Raw genomic sequence first — 19,309 nt, 5'->3', positions numbered from 1 at the left:
TGGTATTTAAAGCCTGGATAAGATCACTCAGAAAGTGAGTGTAGACTACGAGTTGAGGACTGTATAGGCAGGGCCTAGTGCCAGCAAGCAACACTCAATACCCTTTACATTTCTCTCTTCTCTCCAGCCCTCCCTTCCTTGCTTTTTTGTTTCTCTATTAAAAAGGATTTTGGGGGCCAGCCCCTTAGAGTAGCAGTTAAGTTCACACACCCTGCTTCCGCGGCCCGGGGTTTCCTGGTCTGGATCCTGGGTGCGGACCTCGGCACCACTCATCAAGCCATGCTGAGGCAGTGTCCCACGTGGACGAGCTACAACTCTACAACTATGCTACACAACTATGCACTGGGGCTTTAGGGAGAAAAAAGAAAAAGAGGAAGATTGGCGACAGATGTTAGCCCAGGGACAATCTTCCAAAAAAAAGAGGATTTTGTGAGTGATAGGTTCAAAATTTTTTTACACTTTAGTTCCTGGATTCCCAATCTCTGGTATGTACTACTACAATGCTTTATAAAGAATTCACCATTTAAATTCCACAAGTGTAGTTGGAGATATCCACACAAATATGAACACTGGTTGTGATATCTGGTATACAATCAATGAAATTCTTCTGCCATTTCAAAGTATCATCACTGTGGGAGATCAAAATTGGCCACCCTGAAATATATCTCTTTACCTTGATTATTTTCTCTGATGGACATTTGACCTCCCCCAAACTGCCTAAAGGAATTTAACTCTGGGTGTAGACAGACTGGCAGGGTTCTTGCTAAACCCATTCTTAACAAAGCTCTGTTTACCAAATATTTACATTTGTAACGGTATCTCCCTCTGTATAGTGGGAAGAGGGGGGATGACTTTATCTGTGAAAACTCTTATCAGGACAGAAGACAACGACTTAAATCTACATACTCGATCACTATAATTCCTGTCTCTCCGGCCACATTCTTTATAGGTGGCCCTGGAAAGCATTGTCTGACGAACACTTACATTTCCCTGTCCATGTAAATTGTCTTATTGCCCTCTGAAATCCCAAAACACCACCTGCCCCAACATCCTCCTTTGTCTTTAGCTGAAGATGGTATTTAAGATGAGAATCTCTGCCACTGTGTTGAGAAATTCAGTTTCCCTGGTTTCTCCCATGTATACATGTTATTAAACTTGGTATTATTTTCTCCTGCTAACCTGTCTTGTTAATTATTTGGCCAGCCAGAAGAACCTTAAGGGAAAGGGTGGAGGGGGATTCTCCCTCTTCCCCAACAACACAAAGCTAATACAAGGAGCTATTGAATTTCTAAAGGCATTTCTAATTGATCTTAAGTTATCACTGGCCAATAGTTTTCAACTGATATAATTGTTGAAATTACAAAAGTTACTTTCGAATAAGTAAGCAAAATCTCTTGGTGGCAGATGGTTTGTAAAAAATAATGGCCAAAGCTATAAAACTAAACATGTGAAACTGCTCTTTTATCTTTTCTGTTTGTAGGATGGGTTGAATTAGTTCTTCATTTGGGCTTCACAAGTGGAAATTTATCTTTGAAATGGATTGTCCCCCTTCTGCTAGTTCTAATTGTTTTACAAAAATCTAAAACCTAATACAGGTTTTTAAAAAGTAACAGCTGTTTTCACATGTCGTCCCAAAAGCTAAAAATAAGTATCTATACATTTGTGTTTCAACAAACCAAAAAGTACCTGAAAATGCATTTTTTTAAGTAAAGTCCTTGTGGGAAAACAGTTATAAGTCATTAGAATTGTGACTTGTTACCTTTTTCTTTTTGTCCTATAAACCTTTGTAAGAACATTTCCAGGGGTTTACCCAGATTGGGTTTTGAGTGTTGCGCGGGGGTCAGAAAGCCTGGGGTGGAAGCGGAGGGAGCCAGCTTTCCGCGGGGTTCTGGCTCGCTGGGCGCCCGTTTCTGGCAGGCATTCCGCCTGCCCCTCAGCACGCCGACAGAGGCGGCCCCCGCCGGGCGATGACGCTCCCTGCGGCTTCGTCCGCCCTTCTCCAAGATGCCGGTCGCGCCAGGGATGCTGGGTGCGCTTCCGCAGCACCGGGAGGAGGCAGGGCTGGCGGCAGCCCGGCGCTGATTGGCCGGTGCGGCCGAGGCCCCGGCGCCAGTCCGTAGCCGGCGCCGCGACCTGGGCTGGGATGTGAGGGGCGGTGGGCGCCGGGTGGCGGCAGCTCCTCTGGGCGGCGGCGACGACTGCGGCGAGGCCGGGCGGGCGAGGCCTGCGGGCGCCGTAGGCGGCCGGCCGTGTAGGCCGCGGGATGAGGAAGCGGCTCGAGCCGGTCGCCCTGGAGCATGAGCGCTGCGCCGCTTCGGGCTCGTCCTCCTCCGGCTCGGCCGCCGCGGCGCTGGACGCCGACTGCCGCCTGAAGCAGAACCTGCGCCTGGCGGGCAAGGGGCCGGCCGAGCCGCGCTGCGCCGCCGACGCGGGCATGAAGCGGGCGCTGGGCAGGTAGGCGCGGCGCAGGGCGGGGCCCCTACCTAGCCCGCAGGTGCGGCCCGTGCGCGCCCCGGAGCCCCCCCCCGTCAGTTCCCCGCCGCAGGAGTGCCCCTACCTACCTTCCAGCCCCTCACCGTCCTCTTCCGGCCTCCGCGGACGCCCTCCCTTCCTCTGGCCCGCCAGTGCGGCCTGGGGGCAGCCCCCGACCCCCCATCCCGCCCCTCGGTACCTGCCCGCGCCGCACTCCCCTGGTGTTCCTCCGCTCCCCACCCGCCCCCTCAGCGCCTGGGATCCAGCCCCCGCCCCTGCCTTCCCCCGGGTGAGCCAGTGGGGACGCTTTCAGCGACGAGCTGGACGAGCGTCTCTCCCGGGGGTTTGGAGCGGCAGGGAAAGGACGACTCCGCTTGCGGGTGTCGGGGAGGCCCCTGGACGCCCGGCGCGGCACGGAAGATGTGGGAGGCGGAGGGGCCGGCGCCAGACCTTGGGTGTTCTGGGGCCAGCTCGGATCTCCTCTTTTGCGAGGGACTCGCGAGGAGGCTCACCGGTACCTTTTTCTCACTTTGGTAATTCTTGGTCTCGGATAACTAGTTGTCAGAAGTGGCATTGGGGGGGGGAGTCCCTGTGGTGTAGCAGTTAAGTTCCTGCGCTCTGCTTTGGCGGCCTGGGGTTCCTGGGTTCAGATCCTGGGCGCGGACCTACACACCGCTCGTCAAGCCACGCTGTGTCGTCCCACATGCAAAGTAGAGGAAGATTGGCACAGATGTTAGTTCAGGGCCACTCTTCCTCACCAAAAACAAAAAACACAAAGAAGTGGCATTCTCTGCTCAGAACTGCCCGGCCTTTGGGGGAAGGTTAAGTAAGTGGTCTGCAGTGACAAGGGAAAGGAAGAAGTCACCACATCCTCAGCTGCTGGAGGAAAACCTGTCGTTCGCTGTGCGGGTGGCTGGTGGTGCTTGAAATTTGTGCACAGGAGATGTCTCCTTGGGAATCTCCGTAAAGTCCGGAAGTCATCTGGTTGTTTGCCTTCTCCTTTTGGGTAGGAGATGAATGCGTTTATGTAAAGCTGACTTCAACCTTGAGACAGGAGCATATTTAATAGGGACAAATCGTCCTCCTCATATGCTGGTTTCTTTATCCGGCTATTTGTAGAACATCATTCATGGCAATTTTGAAGTCTTAGTGTTTCAAGGTGTTTGAAGAACTTAGCGTGTAATGTTCTCAGGTATTGTGGCAGAGTCATTTCTTTTGGAGTCACCTGGAATGCCCTTAATTGACACTGGCCACTTAAGTGTAGAATATTTATCCAAGTAGCTCCTTCAAAATTTCAACTTCATGGCTTAAAAGATCATGAAGTTAAACTGTAGACTCCTCTAAGTCAGTGGTTTCCAGTCCTGCCAGAGGGGCAGGGACTAACAATATTTTTGTTTTGTGTATAATTATCTAGCAACTGGTCAATGTCTTTTGTGAAATGAATCTGTTCTCTCTTCTGTGGAAAAGTTTGTGTTAAAAAGTCATGATTGGCTTTAATGCACTTTTATTAACAGGCTTTGTGTAACATTTAGATAAATTGGGAAATTCTTCCTTTGAAGAAATCAAGTTGTGATGCACAGTAGTGTTTGGGGAAGCAATGCTGGCCTGGCACCTTCCTTGAAAATGTACTGTAATAAAAGGATCTGATTAATTTTTATTTTTGTATCAGGGGACAAAGAGAGACACTCAAGTGGTGCTTATATATCCTTTGGATAAACAAAAAGTTGTTAGGGGAATAAAAAGAAAAGCAGAGAGCGGAAAGGCCAAATCTGTGTGTGACCCAGTGGCTTCCTTCCCCGTTGCCTGGAATGCTCCCCTGGACATTCTCCTACTTTGTTCTTTCCTTCCGCCAGGTCTCTGCTCAACTGTCACCCACCTCAGAGAAACCTTCCTAGCCCAGCCCATCCAGAATAGTCTTTGAGCCATTTGCAACCCCCTTAATTCTGTTTACTTGTTTCCTCATCACACTTATCCCTCACCTGACCTTGTAATTGCCTCCGTACTTGACTTGCTTTATGGGTTGTCTCCTCCCTAGCAAGAATGGAAGCCCCATAAGAGCAGGGTCATTGTTTTCTCCACCTCTCTATCTCCAGTGTCTGACACATTGTAGGTAGGAGAAAATACTTGTTGAATGACTATCTAGAATAAATTCCAAAAGTGGAATTGCTGGGCCAGCGGTTGTGTGTGTATGACTGTGAAAGGTATAGCCTTGAGTGCCCTCCAATTGGTGTTGATTCCTCCTCCCTCCAGCAGGGTCAGGTGCCTCCCTGCCCAATGCTGAGTATTACCAGATATTTTGATCTTTTTCTATTTGATTGCTGAAAATGACATCTGATTTGTAGTTTTAATTTGCATTTCTTAATTGTTAGGTGGCAATTTTCGTGTCTTTTTGTAAGTCTATTATATACATTTGGGATTATTTAAGTCTTTCATCACCCTCCTTTGGGTTCTCCTGCACATTTCTTATAACTTTCTATTATGTACATTTTCAAATATGCAAAAGTGGAGAAAACAATGTAATGAATGTCCATGTATCCATCACTTCATTTCAACAGTTTTCCATGTTTTGCCAATCTTGAATCACCTATTCCTTCTCCCCTTTTTTGTAGGGTGGGAGACTAGAATATGTTAAAACAAATGATTTTATCCATAAATACTTCACAATATATGTTGAACAAATGAGGACTTTTTGAAATACATATACTTTCAATGCTATTACCACATTTATCAAAATTAACAATTTATTATCTATTATTAATTTAATATTATCTAATATCCAGTGTATATACACATTTCCCCAGTTTCTCAGAAATGTGTTTTTTAAGTTGGTTTGTTTTAAAATCCTGTACAGGGCCGGCCCCGTGGCTTAGCGGTTCAGTGCGTGCGCTCCGCTGCTGGCAGCCCGGGTTCGGATCCCGGGTGTGCACCGACGCACCACTTCTCCGGCCATGATGAGGCTGCGTCCCACATACAGCAACTAGAAGGATGTGCAACTATGACATACAACTACCTACTGGGGTTTTGGGGGAAAAAAAAAAAATAAAAAAAATAAAAAAAATGCTGTACATTTCTTAAGTTTATTCCTAGCTATTTAATCTTTGTTGTTGTTACTGAAAATAGGATCCTTTCATATATTGTATATTCTTATTGTTGCGTTTACTAATTTTATAACTGGCAGCTTATGTAATCTTACTGTTTTTAGTAGTTTTTGCAATTGGTTCTCTTGGGTTTTCTAGGTATACTATCATGTCAGCTACAAATAATTTTGTCCCTTGTTTTCTACTTTTTATGTTTCTTTCTCTTTTTTGATTGCATTGTATTTCCAGAACAAGGTTAAATAATAAAGGTGATACTGGGTGCCCTTGTCTCGTTCCTGATTTTAACGAGAATGCTTTTGGTGTTTTTGCCAAAGTAGTTATTTTACTAAGGGGTATGTTGCTGCTGTTTTTTTTTTTTTTTTAAATCAAAAATAGTTGTTAAATTTTATCAAATGTCGTTTTAGCATCTGTGAAATGATCATATAGATTTTCCTCCCTTGACCTGTTAATATGCTGAGTTGTAGTAATAGGTTTTATATTATTGAATCATTTTATATTGCTGAGTCATCATTATTGAATCATTAATAACTGTTAGCATATAGCCAGATTTGATTTATTAATATTTTGCTTCGTAATTTTACACCAGTATTTGTGAGACTGGTCTGAAATTTTCTTTTTCTTTCTTTTTTTCTTGGTGAGGAAGATTCGCCCTGAGCTAAAATCTGTTGCCAATCTTCCTCTGTTTACTTGAGGAAGATTATCCCTGAGGTAACATCTGTGCCAGTCTTCCTCTATTTTATATGTGGGATGCCGCCACAGCACGGCTTGATGAGTGGTGTGTAAATCTGCGCCCAGGATCCAAACCTGCGAACCCTGGGCCACTGAAGTGGAGCACACAAACTTAACCACTATGACACTGGGCCGGCCCAGTGGAAAATTTCAAATTTTCTTTTTTAATGCAATCTGTGTCAAGTTGTTTTAGTGTTTTCTATAGCTTTATTAAAAGCTTACTCTTTCTCTGCTTTAGCCAGTTTAAATACTTTTGAAATGATCTGTTTCTTTAAATTTTGGTAGGCTTACCCCATAAAACTACCTAAGCCTGGTGCTTTATTAGAATATAGCACTTCCATAACTATTACAGTTTCTTAAGTTTCCTCTCTCCTTCTGGGTTCAGTTTTGGTGATTTATATGTTCATAGAAAATCATCTGTTTCATCCAGCTTTTTCTTCTGTATGTGGAGCTGTTTCCTGGTCTTGTGCCCTATTTTATGTACTTACACTTGTTCCCCCTTTTTTCTTGATTTAGGCTAGCTAATTGTATATATAATATACACACATACACTGAAGTGGATTTTTTTCAAAGAAAAAAAATTTCTTCCCTGAAGAAAATATTTTTTTGTTTATTAATTCTGGGAGACCAGGATGATGCTGAGGGCTGTGGAGAAGTGGAGAGAACATGTTCTATCTGAAGGAGGCAGCATTTCCTGCACCCCATCCTGTTGCTGCATGGCAGGAATGCAGCCCCAGGGTGGCCAGGTCGTCCAGTCTTTCCAGAGTAGCTGGGTGTGTGTATGTGTGTGTGTGTGATCTCCAACATTTTAAACATTGGTAACTAATTCAGATGAAAACAATAACTTTGGAGGTAAAAACAACAACAACAACACCAGTTTTTTGTTTTGTTTTTTAAAGTTCTGGACTCAAGTGTCATTTTTCAAGATAAATGTTTATCTAACTCATACGTTGACCCTGTACTCCATGAGAGGAGGAACTAGATACTAGTTTTGCTTTGCACAGTGTCTGTACAAGGAGATGCTTGGCAAATGAGGGATTTTGTGGGCCTTTTGTGTTTTTTTCAGTAACACTGGAGTTCTTGGGAATATTCATTAAAGGCAAAAGTGTTCTAATTTGGACCCTAAGAAGTCAGTAATGAGATGTATGGTTCTGTGTGTCTCAGTCAACTAGTCTTTATTCTTCCATTCCCAGCTCACAGGCCAAATCTGTCAGATGGTGGAGATAATGGGCTGCATGGGAGATTCCCTAGTCAATGACCCTTGAATATAAATACAGAAGAACTCAGGCATCACCGTTGGTTTCTCCTTGACCCAAAAGAAGAGACTTCATCCAGAACCGCTAATGGCTTCGACCATAACCCAGAAAGGCTAAGGCTGAGGTTGACGTCTGTCTCCTTCAACCTCAGCCTTCCTGTGGGTGAATATTAAACTCACCATCTAAGCATCTCTGTGTGGTATCTTTCATCTTTTCTTTACAGGTTGAGAAGATGAGAGTGTGTTCTGAATTAGCTTTTGTAGTGAAGTCTGCTTTTCTCCCTCCCCATTCTCTTTCCACTCCCCCAGAGTACAGTCTGTGCCAGGACTGTGACAAGGAAGGGGGTAGGCTTTGTTATGGTGCCTCAACTGGGGCCCTGGCTGAATGCGTCTCTTCCTGGTTGTGATTTAACTTATCAAACCCGCACTGCAGTCCTGGACCTAGGACCCTGGGACCGACTTGGCACTTCACCAGCATCTCCATCTGTGGTGGGACTTTGTGTCCTGTATCTCTCTGCTTGCTTCCCAGTTCCTTTCACCCCACGTGTACTCTTCCTTCTCAACGGAGTGTCTGTCTTCTGTGGTAGCTTTGGGCAGACACTGCTCAAATATGGGAGATATTTCTGGGTAGATTAAAAGCTCCTGAAGACGCTATTGCGGAGGTAGCCTTGAAAAGAGGCATAGAAGATGGGTCATTTTGTCAGGGGTAGGCTGACAGCAGTGGAGACAGAACACCTTGCCAGACTCGTGATCCCCCTCCTCCTTCTGCTAGAGCACTTTTCTTTCCAAAATGAAGTCTGGGAAAAGTTTTGCTGTAATACAATCTTGAAAATTGACAGATTAAGTCAGCGCTCTTCACCCAGAGATGATGCCATAGAAGTCGGGTGTCGGTGGGTTTGTGCTTTGCTAGGGGGCTCTTACAGCATGGAGAGTGGATAAGTCATTTGTCTCATCCTGAACTGAGGGACAGGATCTGGAGTGGCAGTGAGGCCAGGGGATGGCGACACAGGGAAGAGTTGACTGAGATGTCCGGTTAGCAGAAAGACCCATTGTTTAGGCTTGGTGCCCACTGTAGTATCATTTGATATTTTAGAGGAAAGCTTGCATAGATAACTGAGCCTCAAGTGAGTGTTTTTAGTTCTGTGGCTTGAATGAGGTGCTTAACTTTCTGAGTTTGTTTCTTCCTCTGTGATGTGGGGATAAAAATATCTTCCCCGTAGGATTGGGGTGATGCTTGGATGTATGAAAGAGCCAGGTGCACAGTGAGCACCCAATCAATGGCATCTTTTACTGTGGTCATCCATAGCTGGGAGTATTGAGAAAGCTCTGTTAACTTAGGTCAAGAAGAATTTACCCCTCCCCACCTTTTCTGCCCCAAACTGTTATAGTATGTCTTCTCAGCCAGTTGTCATGCATACAGTTGTCATCATGATCAATTAACATGTCTGTTGGTATTAGAACATTTTTAACAATAGTTTTGTTATTCAACACTTTTTTTCACCTGGTCATTTAATAAAGTTTGAGTGCCTGTTATGTACAGTAACTCTTTCAAGTGCTGAGGCTGCAGCACTGGACGTGGATCACGTCTCAGGGACCTTACATTCTGGTGGGGGAGACAGATAACAAACGAATACGTACGTGCTGTGTCAGGTGCTCAAGGTGCTGAGGAAAAAAGTCTGACCAGTAAGGAGCGACTGTAGTGTGTGCACAGTTTGGGTGGCAGGAGACTTTTCTGATAATGGAACATTTATCTTGTGTTGTTTTGTTTTCGTGAGGAGGATTGGCCCTGAGCTAACATCTGTTGCCAGTCCTCCTTTTTCTGAGGAAGATTGGCCCTGAGCTAACATCTGTGTCCATCTTTCTCTATTTTTTGTATGTGGGACGCCTGCCACAGCATGGCTTGACGAGCATTGTGTAGGTCCACCCCTGGGATCTGACCCCGCAAACCCTGGGATGCCAAAGCAGAGCGCGTGAACCACTACCCCACCAAGCCTGCCCCTGATAATGGGACATTTGAATGGAAGCCACCGGCTTCTTTAGAGCGGAGGAATGGCTTGATATGATGTTAAGTCATTACCATGTCACTCTGACTGCTGTGACCAAGACAGACTGGGGAGGTGGGCAGGGGGACTAGTCAGGAGTCATCTTGGCAACAGATGAAGGGGGCTTGGGCCAGGGGTAGCCATGGAGGTGAGAAGCAGTTCTGGATCTGTTTTGAAGGTGCTGTTAAGATTTGCTGAAAGATCAGTATGAAAGATGGATTAGTATGAAAGAGTGAGGAGAATCAGAAAGGAATTGCCAGCTCTCTTCCGAACAGCTGAAGATGGGAGCTGCCCTGTGCTGAGGTGGGGCAATTGTGGGAAGAGCAAGTGCTCTGGGCAGTAATGAGTTTGGTTTGGGGCATATTGAGATGCCTATTAAACATGCAAGTGGAGTAGGTGGGAGGAGTTGGGGTTCAGGGGAGAGTTCAGGCCGACATCTGACATCTAGCCTGCAGAGGGTGTTTGGAGTCATGGCTGGGCCCTGGGCCCTGGGCGCTTAGGGGCTGGGAGAAGAGGAGGCTCAAGCCAAGGAGACCTGGAGGTAGGGAGGTGGGAGGAGAGCTAGGAGGAACGGGTTGAGGCAGCCACTTGAAGAAAGCCTCTTGGAGGGGAAAGCCTGGTCTGCCGTTAGATTTGGTGACATGGAGATCAGTGGTTGACAAGAGTGGCTTATTAGAGTGGTGGGGGCAAGAGCCTGATGGAATAGCCAAAGGAGAGGTGGAGAGAAGAAATGCAGGTAGCTTTTTCAAGGAGTTGTGCCATAAAAGGGAGTAAAAATGAGAGAGGCAGCTGGAGTGGGAGGAGGTTTCTGATCAGCGCTGTTCAAGTGTGTTGGTTTGCTCACAGGACAGTCCAGTGGGAGAAAGACTGGCAGTGTGGGACGCTGGTGGCGTGGTGTCTCTGGGACCCAGTGCCCCAAGGCCAAGTGAAGGGTCCCCAGACAGAAAGGCAGACCAAGGGTGCTGTGAAAGGTGCAGGGAGGTGGTTAGATTTGTGGGGGGAGCACTGAAAGCTCTTCTCTTCTCTCTGTGAGATAAGAGCAAGGTTGTCCCCCAAGGGGAGAGGAGACGCTGCAGGTCTTTCCCTTTCAGTTCTCCACCTGGACCCAGTCTTAGCTCTTCATCCTCGACCTAATTAGGCTTTTCCTACCATATTTTTAAACTCTCATTAACATGAACAAGCATACTACTTAGCATGGACTCTTCTTTCTGACATGTAATGTTTGAAAAATGGATGACAAAAATGGTTCCCATGGGAAGTCGTTTCGTCTGTGACTTGCTGTGTGTCTGAAAAGCCGTGTGTGTTGTGCGCAGCCTAGTGCTGTCCCGTCCTGGGGGGCCTGAGCGAGAGGACATTGGCTTCACGAGGGCCCTGCACACATCCCAGTGGGGAGGAGGATAGAGCTGGGTTTGAGGTGGAGGTGGGAAAAAGATCAACATGAACTTTTTCACGTTTTGGGTCAGCATAGAGTGATTATGTGGGACCTAGGCAGAATTCTTACTTCTCAGGTTTTGCTAATACATAAGTGGCTAAGTTTCTAAATAGAATTTGTCTTGAAATGGTACGTGTGGACTTCAGTTGCCTCAATCTTGTGTGATCTATTTACCAGATATGGAAATGTCCTGAGAAGGTAAAAAGAAAACAGAGTAGATGGGTGTCAGTGTGAGGAGTTTCAGAAGATTAAGACTCTTCATTTTGCAAAGATGACGGCAGAGAAGGGGTGTCAATGAAGGAATACAAGCGCTTGAAAGAAGTTGTCCTGAGCTTTAGGATAAAGAAAAGAAAATTCAGATTGTTTTCACTTCTTATCAGACTTGTGGAATCTCCATGCAAGGTTTAGATGTATTGACTGAACTGTTTATAATGGGAGGGGAAGAATGTGCAGGTTTGAAACAGGTCTTTTCGATGCTGTATTTCAGGCTCCTAAAAGAGACGTATGGCTTTTAACCTTCAACTGTTTTTCTTCTAATAATGTGTACAATAAAGACTCCCTACCCTTTCAGCCTTGACTTGTGCCATTTCTGGTCCTGGAATATCATGTTATTGTTCCTACCTCAAAGTGGCCATGTTAGTGTCAGGTGCCCATAGGTTTTTTTTGCTTCTGTTGTTGGTCAGATGCTGTGCTAGGCACTGGGGATGAAAAGATAAAGACGACAGTACCCATCCCCAGGGAGTTCATTGTCTATCAGTTTTTATGCTTGACAGCCATCAACTCTTACACTTCAATATTTTAATGATGTGTATAACAGGCAAAATGCAGGGATGGCTGGAGACAGTTAGTTTGGTCTTACATGTGTCCTTTGTTGCTCTGACTTTTTTGTGTGTGTGTGTGTGTGTGAGGAAGATCAGCCCTGAGCTAACATCCATGCCAATCCTCCTCTTTTTGCTGAGGAAGACCGGCCCTGAGCTAACATCTGTTGCCAATCCTCCTCCGTTTTTTTTTTTCTCCCCAAAGCCCCGGTAGATAGTTGTATGTCATAGTTACACATTCTTCTAGTTGCTGTATGTGGAACGCCGCCACAGCATGGCTGGACAAGCAGTGTGTCGGTGCGCGCCCGGGATCCAAACCCAGGACACCAGTAGTGGAGCGCACGCACTTAACTGCTAAGCCACGGGGCCGGCCCCTACTCTGACATTTTTTTGTGCCGATTTATCTTCAGAGTATCTCATCTTTTAGGCTTTCACTTCATTAACAGGATTCATGGTGTACTGAGCTATCTGTAGATATAAGAAAAGAAATTCTTGCAGTTTGGGGACACAGCACACTTTGACAAGGCATGTCATGGTAGAACCTATGGGAAGGAAAATAAGAAGACTGCCATTCTAGGACATTTGATGTTTGGCTTAAGGTGCTGGAAGGAAGAGACTGTTACACCATTGTAGGCCCAGCTGGGGGCCTGCCAGTACAGCTCCAGGGCTGAAGAGAGAGTGCAAAGGAGATTCTGCAGGGACCCAGGCAGGGATGTCCAAGTGTGAGGCCACCATGGGGGTTGGCAGTCACCATGGTGAAAGGCAGCTCCTGAGGGACCATCTCTCTCTCTCTCTATTCCCCTCTCTTAAGTTTTTTCTCATTACAAAAGTAATAAAGATTTCTAAATAAAAATTTTAAACAGAGAAGATAATTGAGAAAATGAAACTCCCCTCGATAATTTCTAACAGTGTGGCATATGTTGAGAATATTGCTGCATGTTCATTCTTTCTTTCATCTAACAAATACTTGTTGAAGGCCTACTGTGTGCTAGAGGGTGTGGATAAAACTTTGCACAAGAGTGGGACAGCCCTTAGAGAGCTTATGTTCTCATGAAGGAGAAAGACAGCGAAAAAGACTGAACGTAAATAAACAGTAAAATTTCAAGGGCTGGTAAAGTGCTATAAAGAAAAATAAAGCAAGGTTGATAATGCAGTTATGTGTAAAGCCCTTGAAAACGAGCCACACTGTAGTGGTACAACATTTTTGTCTCTGCCAGGAGAAAAAGGCCTTTTCACAGTAGGAGACCCAACTCTTCAGCTCTGCCAACATCCTCATGATTTTTTGTTTTCTTCTCTGGGAAGAAAGAGACATTTAGGGATTGTGCTTGTGTATTTTATTAAGAGTTTTCAATTCTGTAGAGTGAAATTACTCCCAATACTGTGTTTGAATAAGATTTTGAAGATTGTTCTTAAGATTTCTACTTATAAACTAAGAAGAATTTACTCCAACTAGTAGTCTTGAGAAATGTATCTTGGCTTTACTCTTTTGTTTCTTCTGAGAGAATATAATGGAATATATATAATATATATATTATGAATATATCAATATAATGGCATAAAACTAAACACTCTTCCTTAACAATTTTGATGGTTACAGTAATGGAGGAATCAGTGAAAACCAAATATAGACACTTTTAAATTAAATACAGACCTTCCACTTGTGGCCAAGATGGAGTAACAGGAACTGAATTTACCCTGAAATAACCAAAACAGCAACAACAAAAGCAGACAAAATGCATGCAATAAAAATTTTCAAACAGTGGGCACCAGGCATTAGAGATTACAAGAGACAGTAATCTCTGAAGGGTGGCAAACAAATAACCGGAGCCCTACGATGACCCCAGCTTATTGACTTGAGAGAGTTTTTCTGCTGCAGCACGGGGAGTAGGAAATTGACTAGTGGACTCTCTGAGCTGTGGATATGGTGCTGAGAGTCCAAGGAGACCAACTTGGCTACAGTTTGTAGGACAGAGGACCAGAAAGGAGAGAGTCACAGAGAGAACCCTGGAGATCTGCAGAGGAGCCACCACGAGTATTCAGCAGAGCACCACTTACCACATGTGTAGGAGGAAACTATCTGAGGCTGGGCAAAGAACTTCCCAGAGTGTTGGGTAAACAGTCTCAATTCCCTCTAGCAAGACCGTAATTCACAGGACATTGGGTAGAACACTCAGGGGCATCATGCTTCAGTCATGGGAAATAATTAGCTCTAGACTGAGCACTGCTCTGGACCCACTTAAAAGTCATAAAAGCAAGAACCAAAAGCATCAAACTATTTCCAAGTAACTTAACTCCCTCCTGGAACAAGATTCAGTAATATTTATGGAATGTAAAAATAGCCAGCACCCAACAAAATAAAATTCACAGTGTCTGGCATCCAATCAAAGATGACCAGGTACATTAGTCTGCTCAGGCTGCCATAACAAAGTTCCACAGACTGATGGCTGAAACAAAAGATTTTTTTTTTCACAATTCTAGAGGCTAGAAGTCCGAGACCAAGATGTCAGCAGGGTTGGTTTCTTCTGGGGCCTCCATCCTTGGCTTATAGATGGCCACCTTCTCCCTGTGTCTTCACATGGGCTTCCCTCTATGTGTGTCTATGTCCAAGTTTCTTCTTATAATGACACCAGTCTTACTGGATTATGGCCCACCCTAATGACCAAATTTTAACTTAATTACATCTTTAAAGACTCTATCTCCAAATACAGTCACATTCTGAGATACTGGGGGTTAGGACTTCAGCATAAGAATTTTTGGGGGGGAGTCAGGGACACAATTCAGTCCATAACACCAGGTGTGCAAAGAAGCCGGAAAATATGACCTGTAGTGAGGAGACTAACCAATCAATGGAAACCAACTCAGAACTGACACAGATGTTAGAGTTAGCAAAGAACAATATTAAAACAGTTATTACAACTATATTCTGTATTTTCAAAAAGTTAGGTAGAGTGATGAAAGATAGAAAAATTACCCAAATCAAGTTTCTGAAGATGAAAATGACAATGTGTGAGGTGAAAGATCCACTGAAGGGTATTAATGGCAGATTAGACATTGCAGAAGAATAGATTCATCTATCCAACATGAAACAGAAAAAGAATTAAAAACTTTTTCACAAGCAGCCTTGAGCTGTGGAACAACTTTAAGCAGCCTAATATGTAGGTAATTCAAGTCCCCAAAAAAGCGAGGGAGAGTGAGAGAAAACATAATTGAAGAAATAATGACCAGAAACTTTCCAAGCTCGATGAAAACTATAAACTCACTACTTAAGAAGCTCAATAAATCCCCCACGAAAACCATGAAGAAAACTACACCAAGACACATCATAATCAAATTGCTCAAAACCAGTGATAAAGAGAAAAATCTTAAAAGCAGCCAGAAGAAATAAAGACATGTTAAGTACAAAGGGACAAAGATACAGGTGATGCAGATTTCTTATCAGAAAAAATAAGCAAGAAGGCAGTGGAGCAACATCTTTAAAGTGCAGTAAAAAAGCATATTCCACCTAGAATTCTTTACCAGGTGAAAATATCTTTGAAGAATAAAGGCATAATAAGTAAATTTTCAGACATACAAAAGCTCAAAGAATTCATCACCATCAGGCCCACACCATAAGAAATGTTAAAGCATGTCCTTTAGGGAGAAGAGATATTATACAGATGAAAATCTGAATCTGCACAAATGAATGAAGAACAGCGGAAATGATAACTACATGAGAAAATATAGAAGATGTTTTTATTATTTTTTAATTTTATTTATTCCCACCCCCAAAGCCCCCGTAGATAGTTGTATGTCATAGCTGCACATCCTTCTAGTTGCTGTATGTGGGATGCATCCTCAGCATGGCCGGAGAAGCAGTGTGTCGGTGTGCACCCGGGATCCGAACCCGGGCCGCTAGCAGCGGAGCACACGCACTTAACTGCTAAGCCACGGGGCCGGCCCCCTTTTTTTTTTTTAATTATTTTTTAAATGAAAGTTCTTTACACAAAAATAACACCAATGCTTTATGAGGTTTATAACACCTATAAAAGTAAAATGCATGACAACAAGTGCATATAGGCTGGGAGGGAAGAAATGGAAGTACACTACTGTGAGGTTACTTTTTTTTTTCCCTTGGCGAGGAAGATTGGCCCTGAGCTAACATCTGTTGCCAGTCTTCCTCTGTTTGCTTGAGGAAGGTGGTCCCTGAGCTACCATCTGTGCCAATCTTCCTCTACTTTGTATATGGGACACTGCCACAGCATGGCATGATGAGCGGTATGTAGGTCTGCACCTGGGATCCGAACTCGTGGACCCCATGCTGCCAAAGCGGAGTACGAGAGCTTCACCACCATGCCACCGGGCTGGCCCCTGTAAGGTTCTTATGTTATACATAAAATGGTATAATCTCTCTTGGATGTACAATATGATAAAGATGGATACTATAAACCTTAAAGCAACCATGAAAGAACAAAGACTTAATAGCAACCCAACAAAGGAAATAAAATAGAATCAAAAAATGCTTGATTAATCCAAAGGAAGGCAGAAAAAGAGGAAAAGGGGAACAAAGATAGAACAAATAGAAAACAAATCGCAAGTTGGTCTAAACATTCAATTAATAGGCAGAGATGATTAGATTGGATAAAATAGCAATAGCCAACTATATGAGGTCTACCAAAAAAGGACATTTTAAATATAACACAAAAGGGTTAAAAGTAGAAGAATGAAAAAAATATACCACACTACTACTAGTCAAAAGGTAGCTGGGGTGTCTATATTAAGATCAGACAAAGTAGATTTCAGAGCAAAGAATGTTACCAGAGATGAAGAAGATCATTTCATAATGACAATGGGATCAATTAATCAAGAGGACATAATCCTAAATGTTTATATATGTAATTGACAAGAGCTTCAAAATACATAGTGCAAGTGCAAGGAAAATAGACACATTCACACTTATAGTCAGAGATTTTGATAACTGGTAGAAGTAGGAAGCAGAAAATCAGCAAGGATGTAGTAGACTTGACCAGCATTGTTCACCAACTTGGCCTGATTGACAGTCCACTCGGCAACAGCAGATACACGTTCTCCTCAAGTGCACATGGAACATTTACCAGATAGACTATTTTCTAGGCCATAAAACAAGTCTCAATAACTTTAAAAGAATTTAAGTCATGCAAAGTCTGTTCTCTGACCGCACGGAATTAAATTAGAAATGAGTAATAGAAAGATGTCTGGAAAATCCCAAAACATTTGAGAACTGAATAACATACTTCTTCAAGGAAGAAATCAAAGAGGAAATTATAAAGTAGTTCGAACTGAATGAAAATAAAGACACGTGCATGCCCCTAAAGCATCCTTTGCGGAATTTATAGACGTAAATGCCTATTTAGAAAGGAAGAAAATTCTTCAACCAGTGACTTCAGCTTCCATATTAAGAGATTAGAAAAAAGCAAATTAAGCCCAAAGTAAACAAGAAAATGTGTAATAAAGATCAAAGCAGAAATCAAAGAAATAGAAAACAGAAAAACAATATTGTTAATAGCAGATTTAATCTGTGATTGGTAAAAACTAGAAACAACCCAAATACCCATCAACAAGTGAATATAAGAACCAATTGTATATTCCTACAGTATAATATTACTCAGCAATCAAAAGGAAAGAACGTGGAGCACAGAGGATATTTAGGGCAGTGAAACTACTCTGCATGATACTACAATGATGGATATATGTCATGACGTGTTTGTCCAAACCCAAGGAATGTACACCAAGAGTGAACTCTGAAGTAAAGTGTGGACTCTGGGTGATAATTATGTGTCAATATAGGTTCATCAATTATAACAAATGTTCCACTCTGGTGTGGGATGTTGATAGTGGGGGGCGGGGTGAGCATGTCTGTAGTATAGAGGTATATGATAAATCTCTGTACCTTCTGCTCAGTTTTGCTGTGAACCTAAAACTGCTCTAAAAAATAATTTTTTTTAAAGGAATGAACTCTTGATACAGGCAACCATGAATGAACAAATGAATCTCAATTATGCTGAGTGAAAGAAGCCAGACAAAAGAGATTCCATTTATATAAAACTAGCAAATTCAAACTAATGTATAGTGACAGAAGGTAGATCTGTAGTTGCTTGGGGATGGGGAGCAGGGACTAGAGAGGGTCAGGAGAGAGGAATTAAAAGGGGCAAGAGGAAACTTTTGGGGTGATGCATACGTTCGCTATCTTAATCGTGGTGATGGTTTCACAAGGGTTTCCATATGTTAAAATTTATCAATTAAACACTTTAAATATGTGCAGTTAATGTCAATTATACCTCAGTAAAGCTGTTTAAAAAACAAAGTAAAGGTGCTGGCTCCATGGCCGAGTGGTTAAAATTCCATGCACTCTGCTTCTGCAGCCTGGGGTTTGCTGGTTCGGATCCCAGGCACGGACCTACACCACTCGTCAGCCATGCTGTGGCAGCGACCCACATGCAAAATAGAGGAAGATTGGCACAGATGTTAGCTCAGGGCTAATCTTCCTCAACAAAAATAAATAAATAAATATTATAGAGTTTTTACACGAGCATTTTGAAAAAAAATTTTTTCCCCAGCTTTCATTCTCACCTGTGTTCTTGCCACCACCCACAAGTGGTGGAGCTCCTGTTGGTTTTACTGCCACGAGCCTTTGGGATTATGAGCATAGTCAGGTGATCTGAAACACCAAGGAGAAGACCCAGGGGAGCTGAGGGTCTAGTTTCATTCTAAATTCTTTCCAGATTTCTGGCAATGTTTCATTTATTCCTGATGAGGATTTGGTGGAATGAAAAGAGTGAGCCAGACTTACAGGCCCAGGGCATGGCTTCATCCCCAGCTGCTGCCTTACTTTGAGCAAGTTATTAACAGATGTGAGCTTAGTTTCCGTATCTTCCATATCTTTGTAATCTGTTCTGTCTGCTTCACGGAGTTGTACTAAGATTTCAACAACATCCTGTCAGCATTATACAAATATAAAGTGGTACAGTGCCTTTTTTTTTTTTTTCTGTCTACTCACCCCATCTACTTTTTCTGTTAATTTAAAAGAAGTTTGCAGGCGACACCTTTTTTACATAGTAATTTGTTTTTATACTTTTTTTGGAGATATTAAATTACCTACACTGCTAATATATTTTAAAACCTTGTACTTTTTCTTTGCATCGCCACAGATTTCAAAACTTTCTCAGACACTTTTTTGCTATGAAAATAGCACTGGAGAGCAGGTAGTTTCTTGTTCTAGTTGGTAGGGGCGCTTAGTTCTTAGAGATTCGAATGTCTCTTATAAACAATTCTATTGCTAGACAAACAGGATGCTTCTTGAGTGAACAAGCTAAATGAAAAGGGAGCTGTAATAATTTCCCAAATAAGAGCTTTTCTAAAAAAATTTTATTGTGGTAAAATAAACCTAACAAAATTTACCATTTTAACCTTTTTTAAGTGTACAATTCAGTGGCATTAAGCACGTTCAC

At 43.2% G+C, this 19,309-nt stretch overlaps 1 protein-coding gene across 1 annotated transcript in view; it reads left to right on the top strand.

Annotated features, from left to right (window-relative positions):
- The first annotated feature begins 2,166 nt into the window (after window positions 1-2,166).
- The window catches only part of ABHD12 (abhydrolase domain containing 12, lysophospholipase), a 79,977-nt gene continuing 62,834 nt past the window's right edge, over window positions 2,167-19,309 (top strand). The window contains exon 1 of the mRNA XM_058563365.1: window positions 2,167-2,454. Within this exon, the coding sequence (XP_058419348.1) occupies window positions 2,264-2,454 (191 nt within the window). The 5' untranslated portion in view covers window positions 2,167-2,263. The remainder of the gene's footprint in view (window positions 2,455-19,309) is intronic.

The sequence above is a fragment of the Diceros bicornis genome, chromosome 19, assembly GCF_020826845.1.
Source record: "Diceros bicornis minor isolate mBicDic1 chromosome 19, mDicBic1.mat.cur, whole genome shotgun sequence".
NCBI classification, from domain to species: Eukaryota; Metazoa; Chordata; class Mammalia; order Perissodactyla; family Rhinocerotidae; genus Diceros; species Diceros bicornis.
This window is presented reverse-complemented; position numbering and strand designations above follow the sequence as displayed.